Below are 19,198 nucleotides of genomic sequence, written 5' to 3'. Positions count from 1 at the left end.
ATCCCTTTCCCCTGCACTCCATGGGAGCTTTTACAGAGCTGCTTTTGTAGCTCTGTAAAAGTCACACCTTTGGATCTGGGAAATGCCTTGGAGAGGCATGGTGGTAGTGGGAATGTGGAGAGAGCTGATGGTAGGCTGGGTCAGGGTATTCACATGTTTCCCCCACTTGTAAATCCCCCCCTGCTCCTTTGTGTGCAGAACAGCTTTCTGTCACATAACCCAACAAAGTTAACTATGATATGTGCAGGCAGATAATCTGTTTAATCATTTGCAAGCCCTGTGGAAAATTTAAGGTGGAAGGTACTGACTGGCCACAGAGGTGTAAATTAAAATGATACTCTTACAAAAGCAGTGCTTTGAAACATTACCTCAAAGTAGGCAGAATAATAAAATATTTGCATGAACCTTTGTGAAACAGATTTTGATCACAGTCTTAATGCTGTAACCTTTTACATTTTAAAGAAAAGTGTTGATTTTTTTTTTCCTGGATGACTAAAGACTTCAGTAGAATTTTAATATAGATTTAGTTTGTACTTAATGAGTGTGTTTTGGAAGTTTGAATAAATCATCACTTTCTTTTCGTTAGGGAAGTTTATCTCTGTTTTCTATAAAGTAAGCATTGAAAGTCCTAAGTGGTAGAGATTTATGGATAAAGTCACATCATTATAGGTTGTGCTGTATATGGATTTATGGTATGTGTGGAGACTTAGACAAATTATGATATGGATCCTTAAAGTCTAAAGCTTTTGGATATGCAGGATTTGGGAATTAAAAAGAAGAAGGTGGGGTAGATATCTGTTGCTTTCTTTGACAAGATAAAGCGCTAACTCATTGTGCAAGTGTTAGTGAACAAGTTATATTTGAAAAAAAATGGTGATTCCAGTGTGATTCTTCTGGAAGATTGCAGGGAAAGAATTTTGTTCTGTGGTTCTGAGGAGGAGAAGCAGGAAACAGGAGTAGGCTTTACTCATTCTTCGCTCTTGAGAATCACAGGACTAACTAATAAAACAACTTCTCAAAAGATATTGTTGTATTGCACTGTGCTCTTTTAAGAATTAAGCACAGAAGAATTGGGATATATTTTTTCCTTAAATTGTATTTGTTTAGCATCTCATAAGAAGAGGATAGTAAATAATCACTAAAAGTTTAGATTCTCAGGCTGTGAAAGTAAACTTCATGGTAATACAGTATTTAAGTTGTTTATGCTGTGACTATTGTGTGCTATTTTGAAGCTTTTAGATACATTTCTGAAGATTAGAAACAAAAAAATTTTAGTTTCCTTTGGAGGTTGGTAAAGATGATTGATATTTCTGTTTTTAATTGGGCCTGTTTTTTTTTCTTTGTGGAGACTGAAGTAAATGCATAGCTCCAAGATGAGGTTTCAAGTGTCAGGAATGCAACTATCTTCTATTTTTACACTTGACCTCATTTCTGTTTTCTTTTGCTAAAGGCAACAGGCGTATGTTGTTCTGTTGCTGCTAGAAGTGAGTTATTTAAATAACTTGAAATGTTTATGTGCAGTAAGTTTTTGAACTTTAGTACTGGCTGAAATAGTGAAAATTTTGTCATGGGCCACATTTTGCCTAGTCAAAGTTATATGAAGTGTGACTTGATCTCCTTAAGAACTATAACTTTTATGGTAAAAGGTTAGGAAAATACATTTCCTTTCCTGTACAAAATCTGCTTTGTATTTCATTATAAAAGAGGATTCTCCTTCCCCATCCCCCAGTTCTTACTACGGACTCTCTGATGATTACTCCAAGGAGAATAATTTTTATGTTCTGGTCAACCAAACTAAATTATTAACCATCTTTTATGAAAAGAAACAAGTTTTGTTTTAAAAATGTTGATTCTCTCACTATTGTTCTTTATATAGATATATATATCAAGGTGTCTTAGATGGAAAGTGATCACAATATTAAAATTTGCAGAAATGTTGTGTCACTTTTATGCCTTTGCCCTTTCAGGCCAAACGGAATTAGATGTACCAGAACCAGTTCTTTTTACACATCAATCTACAGCTCTTCTGATTCTTAACATTTGCCTATTATAGCTTATATGAACCTGCTTGAAATGAATACTCTGTTAAATATCCTTCTACAAAGCTGTGTATTGTGGCAATGAGTTTTGCAGCCTGGTCACTCTGTAGCTCACTAATTTGTGAAATATGTGCACAGACAGCAGTTTCTGATATGCAAAACAGGTATGCACTGAGACAGGCTCAGTGAATATCAGACATTTGTATGTATCATCATCAGTTCATCTCTCTAGTGAAGTCCTGGTATTTTAGGCAGTGATCAAACTGCTATTACCTGCTACCTCCTGTTTCTGTGGGTCTGTTAGGCCCTCAAGAGAAGCTTTTCATCTTTCCTCTTTCTCCCAACCAGCCTGTGATAAAGCTTTTTGGCTCGTTGGTACTGGACAAACTAAAAATAGTTGTGGCCTGGGAATAGAGCTGTAGGCACACCTCTCAGGAGTTGAGACCTTTACAAATTGTGCTAGGAGAGGGCTGCCAGGTTCTGTCACAGACACTGGCATCAGAGGAAGTGTAGGGGATCTTTCTGCATATTGAACATTGGGTTAAACTGCTCTCTTTTGCTTAGATCTTCAGTGGAACTTTAAAAGGTTATTAAGTCATCTTAGGCTCCCCAGAGACAAGAGCATTTTGGTGCATTGTCTTACAGCTAAGCAACAGGAATTGTTTTGGACTGTTGTGGGTAGAGAATCAATACTAATTATTTTGAAGTCTGCAGTTGATGGCACACTGTACAGTACAGAGGGCAGAGCTAGTGTTCATTCAGTCATAAAGGTATATGTACACCTGTTGTCTATATTTGAATTAGAATTTGAAGTCCATATTTGAAGAAGAAACTGCTCTTGAAGCCCGAGAGGCTTAGCTTTGCAAAGAGTTTTTGGTTGCCAGATTTTAAGCAATAAGGAGAGCTAAGTCAGGATGTGGGGTTAAGTTGAACATTAAAATTTTAGTCCAGAAAGTATGTAGGATTGTTTGCTTTGCTTTGTAATAAAAGGTACTGAATTTTCAAGCCTTTATCAGCATACCTGAGAACAGGTCTGGCATGTATAGAAAAATGTTCATTTCTGCATTCATACTATTGGTACGGTGTGAAGAGGGTAGATAGAATTTCAGATGAGAAGAACAAATCAAGTACAAGAGACAGTATAGACCAGGAAAGGAATGTCTCCTAGTTCAAAGAAGAGTGAAAAACAATGAAACAAACACAAAAACAACTAACAAAATTCTGTTACTTTATTGGTTTTTTTTACTCAAGTTCCTGTGAACTGTCTTAATATTTAAAAAAAAAAAAGGAGTTCAGTAGCTACTCAGCAAGTTACTCCAAAATTATGCCCTTGTGTAGCTGCCAAGGTTAAATTAATTTGATCATGTGCTTATGTGCTTGTCACTGCTCATACATTTGAGGAGTTCCATAAGTTTCAGTACCTCTTTTGAGAGAAATGCAGTGCCATGTCTGCTGTTCAGTGTGTTCAGGTGACTGTAGGTGGAGGAAGAGTGAAAGCAGGCGCATACCTGGAATCTTGTACAAACAGCTGTTGGAAGCTCAAACAGGAAGATCAGGGCTTAAGCTTACATCAGACTTGACAAACATTTTCTGCCCAAGTAGGTCAATGCAATTCAGGTTAAGTCAGTAGTTGTAGCTGTTTACATTCATTTGACTTAACGCTAATCCTGTGGTTTATTTTTTGTTCCATTGCCATATTGCAAAGAACCTTGAAGTATGCTCTGTGGAGTGCACTGCACAGCTGACTCTACTTGGTTTTGTACTTGTTTCTGTTTAATTTGAAAAGTTTATTGCAGTGACCCACTGAGCAGCAGTTTGGGATTGAATGTTTTTAAGTAAGATTAGTCTTGAGTATAGACTTCAAAGTGTGCAGTGTTCTCTGTAGAGTTTTCCTTAATGCACCAAATAGCATCACATATCCTAAAAAACAATAGGTTTCCTTCTTTCATAGCTGCTTGGAGTGACAAAACAAATAGCTGTGGAAGAGAAGGTTCTAATAGTTGGATTTCCAAAGCACTTAAACCTTTTGCTGTCTTTAGTATCAGTTTAGTAGCAAGTATAGGTGTAAAAGTTTTTAAAAAATGTTTATGAAGACTTCATTGTAAAATACCTCTGTGTCCCACATTTTATTCTTAATTTTTTAGTCACCTACTACAGTTACTGCCAGCACATACTTCATATTTTGGTTTTCTCCAGTCTTCGCTGGGTGAAAGTAATATTAGACTTATTCTTTTCCTTTCAGATCATAATCAATCATACTGTTTGTTGAAAACTCCTGCTGAAATCCAAAGCTCCGCTCTGCAGTTTGAGGTTGAATTTCCTTGTGTGAGTCACTATTATACTTGGGAGAAAAAGGGAAGCTAAACTTCAAGTGGAGTCCTGTGGCTGTAGGAGTCATTGGATGGAATGAGGACAGGCAAAACACGATCTTGAGTTCATAACTGCTGCTAGGGTATTATGTATTGAGTCTGGACAGAAAGGAGTAGGCCTGATGCTTGATTAGTAGCCTGGGGAACTTTAAATCTCTGCTGATTAGAGCAATGTTGCTGATTTTTTCTATGAGTAAACTGAAACTGTTAACTTGATTGAAGTATTTCAGGCCTGTGTGTGCATTCGTGGTTAATTCCCTTCTATTGCCAGTCGCAGAATATTCCTTTTTGGGAAACTGGACAGCTGAATTCTAATATTAATGTGCTGCTCAGTGACTTACTGTTGTCTTCTCCCTCTGACAGGAAAGAGGGAGAGTTCACAAAGCAAGGTTGTATTCTATGTATGAGTTTAAAGTAATGTATCACATTCCTGATTCAGTGTCATCTTTCTCCAAGATAATGTGTTAGTTGTGAGGAGGAGACTTCAAATATGGCTGATTCCATTTATTTTTTTTGTTATTCTGTTTTCTTTGAAACAAAGCAAGGATCAAGTAAGTCAGCTCAAGTAGCATGTATTGTAGTTGTCTATATGGAGTCAGGCTGTGTCAGTATTACAAGATAGTTAATTTTAAGATACTTGGAATTATATGGATTTAGCAGTGTCAATGAGGTTTTGTCTGGCAAATTAACTGGATACCTTGGAGCATGGTATTTAAACTGTGTTTAAGAAAGTGTGCAAGTCCTTAGTGGCCCAGGAAATTAATTTGAAGTGCAAATACATTTGTAGAAATTCTGAAACATGCAAAACTTGTGTCCCTTTAAAAGCTGGCAAAAAACTTGGCTAACCTTATACCTCATTACTAACCTTTCAGCTAAGAGTTTTGTATATCTTATAAAAGAGTAAAGAATAAAAATGCACTCCGATTGTCATCTCTTCTTAGCTACATAGCCAAAAAATACATGTTCAATCAATGTGACAATATTAAAAAAAAAAAGGAAAAATGTCAATAAAACACCCAGAAATTATTTAATGTATTTCACTGAAATTGGTTACAAGTTAGGTCAGAAACAGGTCAGAGGTGGTGGTGTTACACAATTGTGTGGATTGTTAGAGAAATTGGAAAGTATGTTTCCATTTCATTTTTATTGTGAATATAAGAAACTTCAAGATAGGGTTCCAGCTTCTGAAAATAAATTATGAGTAGTATGGACTAGAAAATGAAGATTGTTTTATTTACAGTTGGCTTTACTAAGTTAATTTTTTATCAAGACTATATTGAAATTTTAACTCCTACACTGTAATTTCTATTCGGTTGTGTGTTCCAGAGATTCCTGAGGCTAAAAGCAATAGCTGCATTTTGTTAACTGGACAAACCTTCATATTTCTTGTGAAGTTGCTATACTTTTTGGTGTAATAAGCATCAGAATGCTGCTTGTGCTCTTTGTGAACTGCATGTGTTTCAGTTTTAATATCAGGGAGCTTCACAGGATGTTTTTGATGAGCATTCAGCTGTGTAGAAAGTTTTATCCTAGTATGCTCTGCTGTTTTTATCTCGTCCTGGGTCAGCTGTCACAAAGAAGATTTGACTAACTTGCCCTTTTTTTCCAGCTGTGCTAAAATGGCGTCTGAGATGTTTTCTTTTGTGTGTTTAAAAGCTTTGGGGAAAGTAAACTATCAAAAAGTATTTCTCTGCAGCACAAGAGGCCACTTCTTGTGAAAAGGTGTATTTCTTTCACTTCCTAGAGCATTTTTTGGTTTTGAGCAACAATACTTATCATCGAGCAGCATTTTTGCCTCCCTGTAGAGTGCAGAGTAGAACACTGTAGATGAGTAAGGAATGCAAACCAAACCAAGATACCTAGGCTGGGTGTCTGGCCTAAACACCTTCACTGTCATCTGCTTAATGTCACCTTCTTCAGACGGGGACAGTGTGTCCAGAATGATATATAGCCTTCAACTGCACTGCCAAATAGCCATGCTGGTTTGCTGTGTCTCATTCTTGAGAGGAGACTCCATTTCTCTTTCTCCCCTACTTCCCTCAATGTCATGCTGTCAATCACACTTTTTCTGTTCTTGGCTTCGAGATTTTGTGTGAGAATCATTATTGAAGCTGAGGCACTTGGTGGGTGTCATCAGTAGAAAGTCTTGTGATACTGCAATAACTTGAGCCATCATATAATGCCAAGAATACAAATTACCAAATGCCTAAAAAAAGTCTGTTGCTGTGTCATGTGTATTGAAAACTAGAAAAATGTTATTTACAGGATCTAAATGGTATGTGACAGCAGTGAAGACGCTTGTTGATGGGAATGCTAAAGCTTTAGGTTTTCCCATCGGCGTGCTCTGCGCGTTTGCTGACGCAGTGCTGATGGCTAGCGAGTTCTCCATCTGCTGGTGCGAGGTGGTGGGTGCACCCCGCAGGAGGAGCTGAAAGCAGCATTCCCATTTCTCAAACGTAGCAGCTGAATTTAGTCTTTACAAAACTCAGTTCTTATCTTTGTGGTTTTAGTTAAATTTATTTCCAAACATAGCTCAAGATAATAATGAACTTTTTAGTGTGAAATATGGCAAAAACGATTGCTTTAGTCACTGCAGATTATTTAACTGAAGTATCATAATTTGGTTCATTAAACCTTCAGGTGTGGTGCAAGTGCAGACAAATAGGGGTGGAATATTTTTATAACCTACAGTTAAAAAAATCTCCTAGGTTTCACATTTTCTGTCCAAGTTGTCCTGTAGTTTTTTCCACAAGCAGAAATAAATATTCCTGTGCAGTTGAACATGCACAGGCCTGCTTACTCTGCTGTGAAGCACTAGGGTATTCCAACATCTGTTTTTTCTGCGTTAATCAAAATGGTTTTTTGCTGGATAATTGCATGTGATGGCTTTTTACCTCTTTCCATTCCAGAATGTTAGTGGGAATTAGTTTTGCTTCGGAGGGAAGCACACAGCTGAATGGTGAACATCAGTCATCATTTCACCTCTGATTGACCAGAGCTTTAATAGCCCTCAATATTTCACTCCCCCCAGTTTATATACTGGTCATGACACGCTATGGTATAGAATATCCCTTTGGCCATTTCAGGTCAGCTGTCCTGGCCATGCTCCCTCCTGGTTTTGTGTGCCTGTGCACCGCAGAGTGTAGGAAATGAAAAAGTACTTCTTGGCTTTTGGTAAACACTACTGAGCAACAGCTAAAACTTCAGTGTGTTATCAGCATTATTCACTGTGTACTCTATTCACCTAGAAGTGATGCATTAAACTTCCTATTCTCCTGTCTCCTAGTCTTTGTTGCTATTTTACTGATAATTCATGCAACATTAAAAATGTTAGTATCTGGATTTTGAGTTTAGTAATTCATAATGAGATAACTGCAGATAAAATACAGATCTGAAGGAAGTATTTTGAAGTGAATATGACTTATTGCAGTGTGCTGTGTAGAATTACACTTATGAGCTGGCAAGCTGTTAAAAATTTCCAGGTACTTAAGGAGTTTTTATTCCTCTAGTGAATATGGCAGGCATTAGGAGGGGCTCAGATACTTGGAGGGCGCTTTTTTTTTGTTTTGATTCCAGAAGAGAGCAGTGTGCCATTGTATCTGCACTAGTATTCTGTTTCAGCTCCAAAGTGAACATCTGAGAAGCATCTCTGGGACATCATCCCTTCCTGGGCTTTGTTTCCCCCATGGGTGATCTTAGCACATGGAAACCAACTTCTTTTCAGAATTAGCTAAGTTGGTACATGCTCAAGCTGCTGTTGGACACTTAGCTCTCAGGATGGGACAAGAGCTCACCCAAAGGCAGTTCTGTCCTGTAGGTGCCCCCTCAAATGTGTGACATGGGTGAAGGGTTCTTAGCACTGTAGGGTTTGCAGTGTCTAGCAAGCAACGCAGCATAAGGGTTTGCATAATGTAGACAGCCCCTGCTGATGTATAAAGCCCATGTTTCTAAGCTTTGAGTTAAAAATCTGAGGGGTAGAATTTTGATTGAGTACTAGCTGTCCTGCATCTTAGTTCTGCTTCATAAAGTTATCCACTACTAACAATATTGCATTGCTTGCTAATAGTTAATTTCTTTGTTTTGCAGGAAATTCACTTGTGATGTCCTTCTGAAAAACAGCTGAGACTCCATTACAAACATACACTTTTGGGAAAACTCTGCTCCTAATGTATTTTGCAAACTAATTGAATTACCACAGAAGTTCAGCATGGGAGGAGCTGTGAGTGCTGGAGAAGACAACGATGACTTAATTGATAACTTGAAAGAAGCTCAGTACATTCGTACCGAGAGTGTGGAGCAAGCCTTCCGAGCTATTGATCGTGGTGATTATTACCTGGAAGGGTACAGGGACAATGCTTACAAAGACTTGGCCTGGAAGCATGGAAATATACACTTGTCAGCACCTTGCATTTATTCTGAAGTCATGGAAGCACTGAAACTTCAGCCTGGATTGTCTTTTCTAAATCTGGGTAGTGGAACCGGATACTTGAGTACAATGGTGGGATTAATATTAGGTAATTATTAATATTAGGTAACCTGAACGTTTTTATTTAAATATAGTGGGTTTGAATATTTTAGAAGATTATGCAAGCCCTGTAAAACCTTACTTTTACTTCTTTAACAATGACAGTAACATATATAAGGCTGGCTCTTTGAGATGTGTTGTTAAAATAGTTTGTTTTCTACAAGCAGTTCACTGACGCTCTAATTTGGTGACATTTCTTGGATGTTTTGGAAGAGGCAATTCTTCCTGCATTCTGTAGTTTAAAATGCTCATTTGAAAGGAGCAGTCCTTATTTTTGTTTAAAAGGGAAAGGTAGAGTGGAACAATTTTTGAAGCCTAAAATTTTCATCTGCATTTGCACTCTATTTGTGCCTTTGCTGTGGGTTACTGTTCTGATCTTCAGTTTATGGAACGGAAAATCTAAATTGTAATGGTTAATTTATTTCTCTTTAAGAAACTTAACTGAAAAATAAATCTGTGTCAGTATGGAAACAGTTATTTTAAAATACATTTAATCAGCGTCTTAGAAAATTTTGGGATGTAGACTGATGAGAATGTTTAATCAGGTGTGTAGGTTTTCAATAGAATTTTAACACACTAGCACTGTGTTTTTTCTTGTTTTCAAATACATTTCCTTATGAAAAAAGATGGAACTAAATATTGTTGCCTAAATTAAATTTCAAAACCAAGAGAGAAAAATGCATTAAATGTCCTCGTGCCCAACATTTAGATTACAGAGCACATGCACCAACAACTAATTTTTTTTACAAATTGTTTTATTACATAAAACAGCAGTAGTTATTTTGATGTGTATTTTTTGTAGATACCATTTTCTTGACCATACTGCATGCAGCTTTTCCTTGGTTGTAGAAATCTTGCTGACAGCTAATATACAGATTTTGCTTACATTAATTTATATATAAAACTAAGGTGTCAGGAGTCAGTTTGTTAATTTTCATTTAATTAGTTACTTTCTATCATTTATTTATTGGAAGGAAGAAATTATGGCTAATAGTGCATAACAAACATCATTTGTTGGTATCTGCAGTATCTTTTGTTCTAATTAATACTAATAAATATAAGAGTTACTGATACTAATAAATAAAAACTGTTTTGTGGAAACAGGAATTATGGTCATTCACAGGTAAAAATAAGGTAAAGCTATCTATTCTCGTAGAGTGTTGCTTTTCTCTGTTTGGGGATGTTTCTAATTGAGAGTAGATATTTTTAATTGGATTGTAATATTTTAAGTGCAGTATCTAAACAATTAGTAAATATTGCAGCATTTTTTTCTCGAAAATGTTTCTTCAGGGTAATGACTAATGGTGCATGTTTATTACTGTCTTGTGGAAAGCTTTGTTACTTCATTATTCTTTCTTAACTCATATGTTTAAAAAAAAAAAGACATTTATGTTTATTGCACTTGATTCTGTATGCTGCATTTGTATCTCTGTACTTAAACCAATTTTGTATGGCTGATGGAACACTCCTGGGTTTGGCCTCTCTGTATTAAGCAGAATTGCTATCCTTCAGAATAGTATATGCAGAGTTGAGGGAATTAAACAGGAAAAGACTTGTCTTCTACATCGGGTGAGGTTGTCTGACAGCCCCTGAGGAGCACATTTACCCTGCAGATGTTCCCGAAAAGGCGGCTCAGGTGCTGATGGTCCCTAGCCGGGCTTGAGCAGCGTGGAGCCACAACTGCCTAGCTGCTTAGAGAAGCAGACTTTCCATGTTTTGGAATGCTGTATCCTGTCACCAAAGTCTTAGTGTTGTAATGTGTTTTGACTTCTAGGCTAAGGCATCGAAGGTATAAATGCAGTTTATGTCTTTATTTTCTTACTGTATTCCTTCTGATAAAACTAGTTACATATAATAATTATACTTAAGTGTTTGTTTTAAACCAAGGAACAGTTGCTTTAGTGAAGAAAAATAAACAGATGTCATTTTCTGACAACTAAACCATACTTGTTTTTAAAAGCTCACTTTTTTTTTCAAACCTATTTCAGCGTACACTGCAGTGAGGAACAGAACCATGTGGGTTTTGACAGTAGTTGAGTATCTTTCCATTTGACAATGTAGTGAGTAATGTTTCTGCCACATTGGCAGTGTCAAAATGACTAGGTTAAATTATCAAATAATCTGAAACTGGTGATCGCTTCCAAGTATAGCAACATACTAAAAGGCTGCACACCAATCCACAGAGATTAAATTAACTGTTGCTGAAACTGTTAAAATATAATCGAAGTTCAGACTGGGTGGAATTGCTATCTCATTATGCTGAAAGAGGCCAGTTGATTTCAGGGAGTAGTGGAGATGTTGGTTTCACATTTTTAGCTGACTCTGCTTACATGTCCAGCTGTGACTTTCCCAGTGAGAGAAGAGAGCACATTTCTCATCTTTCCATTTAGATTACAAATGCTGTGGTGTATGATGATGTGGTAGTGTTCTGCATTCATAGTTTTAATTTCAGCTTGTTAGAGCAATTGATGCTTGTAGAATTTTTTTAGTTGCTTTCAAAGTTGGGTACTTGAAGGAATGTACATGAGAAATTTTGACCAGATGATGTTTATGCATTCTTAATTTACTTTAAATTATGAGGTTAAAGGAATTGTTATTAATTTTTAGGTAAAGAGAACTTACCTTGAATGCTGCTGTATACTGTAGAGCTGTTAGAAGCATCATAGCCTATTATGATACAAGAGAATATTAAACAGCTAGAAAGGGGATTGCCTATGCCAATGCTTTTTTTAAAGTGACCAATAATAACATGAATTTACAGTAAAAATGAATGTCAGCAGAAGGTAAATGTTTTCACGAGCTGTAAGAACATCCCTTGTATGATAGCTAACTCTTGCCTGCAATCAATGGGGTCTTAAAAGCACTCCTAGTAGTTGTCTGGTGGAGTAGTGGATTGCTTTTATTTCACCCAGCAGAAAATATTCTAAACTATGTTGAGTTGCAATTATCGATCAAGTTAAGTGTAAATAGCTATATGTTGTATTTTTGTTGCAGTAAAACAAAATCTCTCTTACTAACCCTAGTCTGTTTTGGTAATCTCTGTCCTAGAAAAGACAAATTGAATTCTGTTTCACTGGAGTAACATCATGGAGCTAAATATTTAGGAAAGATTTAGAACGCTGTAGAGGATATAAATATAAGTTTTGTCTAATCTTATTGATGTTTACTTTCCCTCTTTTCCTTCCCTTTCCCTTTTCCAATTCTATGCTCCAATGACTTAAGACCCTGGGCTATGAGTGCATGTTAAATTTAGAATCCTTAGAGCAAATGTGACTGTCTGATTCAGATTCCTTCCTGATGTGGATAATCCTCATAATACTGTCTCATGATTTCTTCTTGTTCCTGAAATAATAGCATTAACTTTTGGCACACAGTTTGACTTGGAATTATACTTGGATTTGATCACAGGAAGGCAATGCAGTTGTGATGGGATTGTGATGAGTGAACATAATGTGTGGGGCAATTTCACTGTTCTTGGTGGAAGTTAATTATTTGTATTAAATTAAGAACAAATTTCTGATATTGCAGTCTGCAAATTAGAAGAACATATGTGGCCAAGGGATATAATTCTCAATTTCTAAATAGTCAGAGAGAAACTATGAAAAGTTTGCCATAAGAAAGCTTTAAAGTCTAAATACTAAAACACAGACTGAAATTTTTATTTGTTGTGTTCCAAGTAATGTTTTGTAAAAGAATTTGCTTGGACTGTGTTCAGTGTAGTCAGCTTATTTTCTGCATGCTGACTAAGAAAATTTGTTCTGTAATTGTTGTAGTTCAGTCCCTGTTCTTTTATCAAACCTTTGGCCTTTTACCTTCCTCTTTAAGCACCAGTAATGCAGATGCAAAAATTAAGTTTGTCTAGCAATGTTTGGAGACTTCTGTTTTATGTGGTTTTGATATTTTTACACTATAGTGCTGTTCCATGTAGTTTTGCTGTGCTTAGAAAGGAAACATCACAAAAACACACCATGCTATTTTTATTTACAGGGCCTTTTGGGATAAATCATGGAATAGAGCTTCATTCAGATGTGGTAGAATACGCCAAAGAAAAGTTGGAGAGCTTCATAAAATACAGTGATAGTTTTGATAAGTAAGTATCTAATTTGTCTGACTTGCTTTGCAATAACATTTTTGGTTTTAAACTCAGCATGTCATTGCTTATGAACTTAGAGGGGGGAGAAGAATGGCATCACACAATCAAAACCTAAAACTTCCAGTTTGTGGCTCTACTTCATGAGGTAAGTTGAGGCTTAAGAAAGCACTCTTTGGAAGTATCGGAGTATTTCTGCTGTGCAGTGCTTAGCAAAGTGGATTTCCCTGCATTTTGGCGATGTATATCGGGTACACGGGTACGTGTGTGTGTGCACGTATGTGCATATATGCATTTAGGAGAGTGACATGGTATGTGGGTGTCGTTGCATGTATAGAGCAATTTTTATCCATTAAATCAGTTTTTATGTAGTTTTACATAATCTCTCTGTACAGTATTAACCTTCTTTCTAATCTACCCATATTGATCTGACATGAGTAATTTTTTCTGATTGCCTTCATGTTTACTTCCTGAAGAGATGGACGTCAGAGTATTCATCTGTGCTCGTAGCACTACTCATTTTTACTTCAGGGTATAACTCTGGATTCCAGGGCTTTGAACCTTATTGCTTCTACCTACCCAGCAATTTTATATTATTTTAAGTTGGCCTTAAGAGTATTGGGAGTCTCTGCCTCTGTTAAAGGGAAAGCTAGGGCTGTTCTTTGTAAAGACTTCTTTGCTTGCAGGCAATAAATTCTCCAACAGTGATTATAAGGTAACTTCTGGAAATGCAAGAAATCTTTAGAATTTTAGGAGTAACCTAAAAATTGCACATTCTACACCTCTTTCTTGTCCTGTAGGCAGCAAAGAAAACTTTTGCTGTCCTTTTACCTGTCTAAAGTGCTTTATGACTGCCATGTTCTGGATTAGGTTGGCTGGAGCTCAATCCACTTTTTCCCATATCCGGACTTCAGGAGCTCTTGTCTGACCACAAGCCTTTCTCTTCATGCTCCTAAGTAAGAGAAGAGTATCATCCTAGTGTTAACTGTATCTGAAGTAAATTTTGTAATTCTGATACTGGCTACATTATTTTAGTACTGTGTTAGCCCAGTAAAATAAATAAAATCATGTAGGAGAACATGTATATCTTTCATTACTATTGTCTTAGTTTTAATACAAGCATTTATGTTGGCTGAGGTTAATCTATGACACAAGTTAGAACAAGTAAAAATTGATTCAGTGAGCAGCTTTATGATGCAGTTTGTGTCTTAAAAAAATGTGCGTGAAATACGATAATTTGTGGTCATTGCTGATACTGCATTAATGGCTCTGTTAAGTTAGCTGTGTCTGCTAGCTAGTGAATCCTGGCACATACCTTGTGCATTACTGTAGGTGTCTGTACAAGACATACAAAAACTGGTTTTGATTGGAATGTCTTACCAATCAGGTGATAGGCTGTGTACAGAAATTAAAGGAAATTGGAGTAGCAATGAAGTTTTGTCATAATTGAAACAAAATTTGATTAGGATAGTTTAGTAAATGAATAGCAGAATCCTGGGGGTGTTGGTAACACTTCAAAACATGCAAGAACTTTGGACAAACAAAACTGTTAAACATGATGTAAATAAATGTCAGTGTTGTATGTGTTCCAAAGAAATAGGACTCTCCTCACCAACATAAGAAAAATTACACCTCTGTGAAAGTGCTTTTTTATAGAGACCTACCTGTAGTAACTGCAATTCTGCTGATACAATAATGAGTGCCTGGTTGGATTTTGTGTTTTGGGGGGAATTCCCAGTTTGTCTGCATAACTGATTCTGGCTGATTGCTTTCTTTGTAAATCTTCTATATTTTAATGTTGTTAATGAAGATGATGTGTGGTTGTTGTTTTTTTTTTTCCTGTGGTAGGGTTCTTTTGTATTTGTTTTTACTGTAAGTATTAAAATCTGGAATTTTAAGCTGACTCTCAAAGTAATGTTTTCTGACTCAGTAAGTCTGGTTTTGCTTCTTGTTTCAGTAACTTTTTCCTGCATCTTCGTTTATAAGTGAAAGATTTTTACCCAGAGTTATGGGACTGCACCATCTGAACTTAACTACTGCTTTGGTCAGCTTAGTATTTGGCTGAAAGACCACCCAGGGAAGAGATGTGTGCTATCTGTCTGCTGCTCAACACTGGTGTATTCCAAGCAGGAGTCCTCACTGTTTGAAAATAGATTACATGGCAGACTGGTATGAATGAAGTTAGTTGTCTCAGTGAATGTGTGTGTGAAAAATAACTTTCACTTGACCAGCAGCCTCCAGCAAGGTACCCAGGGGACATAAAGAGCACAGAGACTATGATGTGTGTTCCTGGCAGTTACAGAGTTATACAAATGGGAACTTCAGTAAAGCTTTGTTTTGCCACTTCCCTGCATTCTTTCTTTAGTGTTTTGAATTCTGCAGTCTGATCTGAATGTTCTAAACATTCTGCTTTTCAAACACAAAGCACGACTTTAAACTTATGGGTAGGTACATGGAGAGATTCAGCTTGGATCATAAATAAACACTTGGTAACTTTGTTCCTTTGCTTGGAGTAATAGGCAGTTGGTTTTGCATCTGACTTCTGTGTGGAGGTGGATCATGATAATTTAGGTGGGTTCTTGCCTAATAAAACAAGATGGAATATTTCTTTTATGCCATTTGTATGGGGGAATGTTCCAGTGCTGTGTGATACAGTTTAACTTGCTTTTTTGATACCTGATAATAATGTTGAAGTACAATTACAAGTTTACTTTTCTGTGATTCAGGTAAGGTACTTCACCAGAAACCTGACAGTATATAAAATTAGCATGTCCAGAAGGATTTGAGACTCAGCCTAAAGGGAGGGCTGTCTGTCTCTGATAGCTTGTCTTATCTTAGTTTTAGCCTCTGGAATTATTCATCAGAAGAAGAGTTCTCAGATACCTGTTTCAAATAATTTCAGTAATTACTTGTATCTGTATCCATATCCCACCAATCTATAAAAACAGTTTTCCTCTAAATGGAGGTGGAGTTGTGCATTCTGAAAGATAAAATGCTGCCTTGATGGAGTTGATGTGTGTTTGCCAGTAAAAGCAAAGGAGAAGTTTTTTCTTGAAAACATCTAAAAGTATCATGATGGTTGAGGTACAAAGATTTTAGGTATAGACTAAAGAAAATTCTTTGTGTGTGAAATACATGTAAGGCTCTCTTTCGTTCTTGAAGCCTTCAGAGAATGCATGCCAATTAAGGGGAAAAGAATCATTCCTTAAGAAGGCTCTATCTAAAACACGTATGTTCAAGTACCAGGCCCCGCTTCACCTGTTTATTGAAGGGGAATGTGTTGTCTTTTCTGCTCCCATTCAACTTCTAGACCTAGAATATCCAGCTTGGAGAGAGAGCCACAGGGCAAGGCTAGGTTGCCCATCTTCTAGCACCCTATCAAAACCCAAACGTGGGTAAGCTGGTGAAGTCCCTGCTGTGAAAGAAAATCACCAACCCTTCTCAGGATCAAAAGAATCCACTTCAATGGTAAGTGACAAGAACCCTAGTACTAATTCTGGGATAACTGTTATGGGTGAAACTTCTTCCTGAAGTCCTGTAGGAGATTGTGTTGAACATCTTCAGTAGAATGTTTTTCTTCATTGAAATGTAAGGCTACTGGTAGGTTTCTAAAGGCTCACTTTTAAAATTAAATTAGATTTGAAAGGTGATTCCCTGGTGTACACACAAAGAAAAATAGAGCTCCTTCTTGCTGGTCAGCTGGCTAGTGATTGCAGTAAAAATCTAAGCAGGAAAAAGCAGACTGTCTCCAAACCTTACTGATTACTTTCTCAGTTTAAATATTACTGATAACTTAATTTCAAATAGTGTAAATAATGCTTTTTTAGTGGTAAGTGAATTCTTGTTGAGATTTAATCTAATCAGAGCAACACAGGCAGTGGAATTCTTTGATGCTGGAGGTTATGTTAAACAAAAAGGGAAGGAAAGTAGGGGCTTGAAACACAGTCATTTTATTTATTTAGAGGTATGAGGGAAATACTACTTCTTGTTCTTTATCTTGTAAACCAGAAGGCTCCAAAGGCAATCGAATCTACTCTTACCTGGGAAGGACCTAAACCTACACTTTCCAAGTATTTGATAGTAGCAAAAATAGATATTCTTGCCCTGACAACAAGAAATGAAATACCTTTAAAAAATAAATCCTGTAGTGGACACTGCCCTTGGAAATCTCTTATGTCTACAAGTTTTGATAGTACTTAAAAATTTTCTTACATTAAAACAAGTGATGACAATATTTGGTATATTGCTCCTATAAAAGCTGTTGTTTCACAAAAAATCCACAGTAGAAAATACAACTTTTTCAACCTATAAAATAATTTTCTGCTTCAGTAAAAATAGAAAGAAAATGCTTTTCTTGTTAACAGATAAATCTTTCTCTAGACTTTTTCTATGAGTATCATAGAGCTTTTACAATAAACTGAACTGACAATTTTTTTCTTACTTCTCTATGCCCATTCACTTTTCCTAATATTCTCTGTGAAATTACTGAAAAGTATTCCTTCAGTATTACTTTTCATTTTACTACCAAAATGTAGGTATAATATAATGAAGTTATATTACTAAGGTTAAATTTTATAAATCTGTGTTCTAAGAAGAATGTCATGAGTCATAAGTATTTTTAAGAACTTTGACTTTAAGATGTTTGACTTTTTCTTCAGAAGTAATTGATAATGTGCTTTGGTCCACTCAGTGAAACTGATGATATCAGAAATAATGAACAAGATGTCTAAGAAGCAGGACAGTTTTATTTAGAGATGGAAAAATGACGAGTATAAGGGACGTAGAGATTCAGATTTCCCACTATCTCTATAGCATTGCCTGGAAGCTGAAATCATGTCCAGGACAAAAGTATTTAATAGCAATTTTGCCAGCATCACTGTTGGCTATTACTGTAATGCTAATTAAAATTACTGTTGTAATTGGATGTAAGGGACTTAAAATAAAGTCTACAGTGAGAAGTTTTCAAAGATTTAATATTTTAATTTGTTTGTTTTCTAGTATACCTGCAAAAGATACCAACAATACTAGTGGGTGAAAGGTGTGTAACTTCTCAACAAAACATGCTAGAAATACATGAATATGAATTTATTGAGGAACCAAAGACAAGTTCAGAGAGCTTGGAAAAATACTTAAGATAGAAAAAACAATGGAGAAAAAGCTTGAGAAAAGGTGGAAAGAGCTTGCCATCTTGGCCTGATACTGCCTCACTTCATGGGAAAAGAATAAATGCTCTCTAAAAATTGTTTACCTTTATATCTAAAGCACTTTCACAGTCCAGTGAAATGAGAAAGACTTAATAGAAATCAAAAAGTATTTCATTAATCTGTTGCATGTTCTTGTGGCATGTCATATCACATAAAGCCATATGAATATTCATCTGCTGTTTTCAAAGAAGAAAAGTTTTGAAACCTGAAAAATTTACTAAATTATCTGAAAACTTCTTTAAGGTTTCTTTCAGTGAATACATCACTGTTTAAACATCAGGTTCTAGGAATGCTTGGAGTAAGATTACTGATTTAGGAAATTGTTGTTTGATATAAAGGAGCCTCTGAGATTGTATTCTTAATGCAACTGCACAAAGAAGCCACACCTTTCTAGATTAAATGTGTAGTTTTTCAGTCTTTGTCTTTAAGACAGCATGGGAACTCATTCTACAACTGCCATAGCTTTATGCAACAGTTTTTGGGTTTGTTTCTCTTCACCAACAAATGTGCCAGAACTGGTGGAAATTTTGTTTCCTTCTTTTCACACTTCCCATTTTTGTAAAGTATATTCAGCAGTATATTGGAACTAGGGTGAAAGTGCATTAGTATATGGGACAAAAGTAAGTGTTACTTCCTCATCACAGTAAGGAAAATTGTTTAATGTTTAATCACATATTTTCAGACGCTACGCATTTTGCAGATTCATTTTAATGTCTGGTTATTAATGTGTTTGGTTTAAGGGTATTTTGATGTAAAGCTAATTCCATGAGTTCTTATGCTGGATTTTCTATTCGGTTTTGAAATATTTATTAAGATATGCTGTTTTGGGTTTTTTTTCCCCACCAAGACTTGTGTGAAATTCTTTCTTCTAATGTTGTGTCAGGGTAGTTCACATGACAAATGTTAACAATTTGCCAACCTTTTCTTATACGTTATTAAAGTTGAATGGTAGTCCTTTGTGCCCTAAATTT

General features: G+C 36.1%; 1 protein-coding gene across 7 annotated transcripts in view; it reads left to right on the top strand.

Moving 5' to 3' along the window:
* PCMTD1 (protein-L-isoaspartate (D-aspartate) O-methyltransferase domain containing 1) overlaps window positions 1-19,198 on the top strand; it is a 40,597-nt gene that overhangs the window by 8,786 nt on the left and 12,613 nt on the right. For 5 of the 7 annotated variants that reach the window (XM_059488175.1, XM_059488167.1, XM_059488191.1 and 2 more), the window contains 2 exons: window positions 8,495-8,922; window positions 12,921-13,023. In XM_059488175.1, coding sequence (XP_059344158.1) covers window positions 8,616-8,922; window positions 12,921-13,023 — 410 coding nt within the window. In that variant the 5' untranslated portion in view covers window positions 8,495-8,615. Of the gene's footprint in view, window positions 1-4,343; window positions 4,365-8,494; window positions 8,923-12,920; window positions 13,024-16,360; window positions 16,492-19,198 lie in introns of those variants that run through there. The other 2 variants (XM_059488183.1, XM_059488205.1) reach the window with 2 other exon arrangements.

The sequence above is a fragment of the Ammospiza nelsoni genome, chromosome 1, assembly GCF_027579445.1.
Source record: "Ammospiza nelsoni isolate bAmmNel1 chromosome 1, bAmmNel1.pri, whole genome shotgun sequence".
Lineage (NCBI taxonomy): Eukaryota > Metazoa > Chordata > Aves > Passeriformes > Passerellidae > Ammospiza > Ammospiza nelsoni.
Note: the sequence above shows the minus strand (reverse complement) of the source record. Positions and strands in the feature narration are given on the sequence as shown.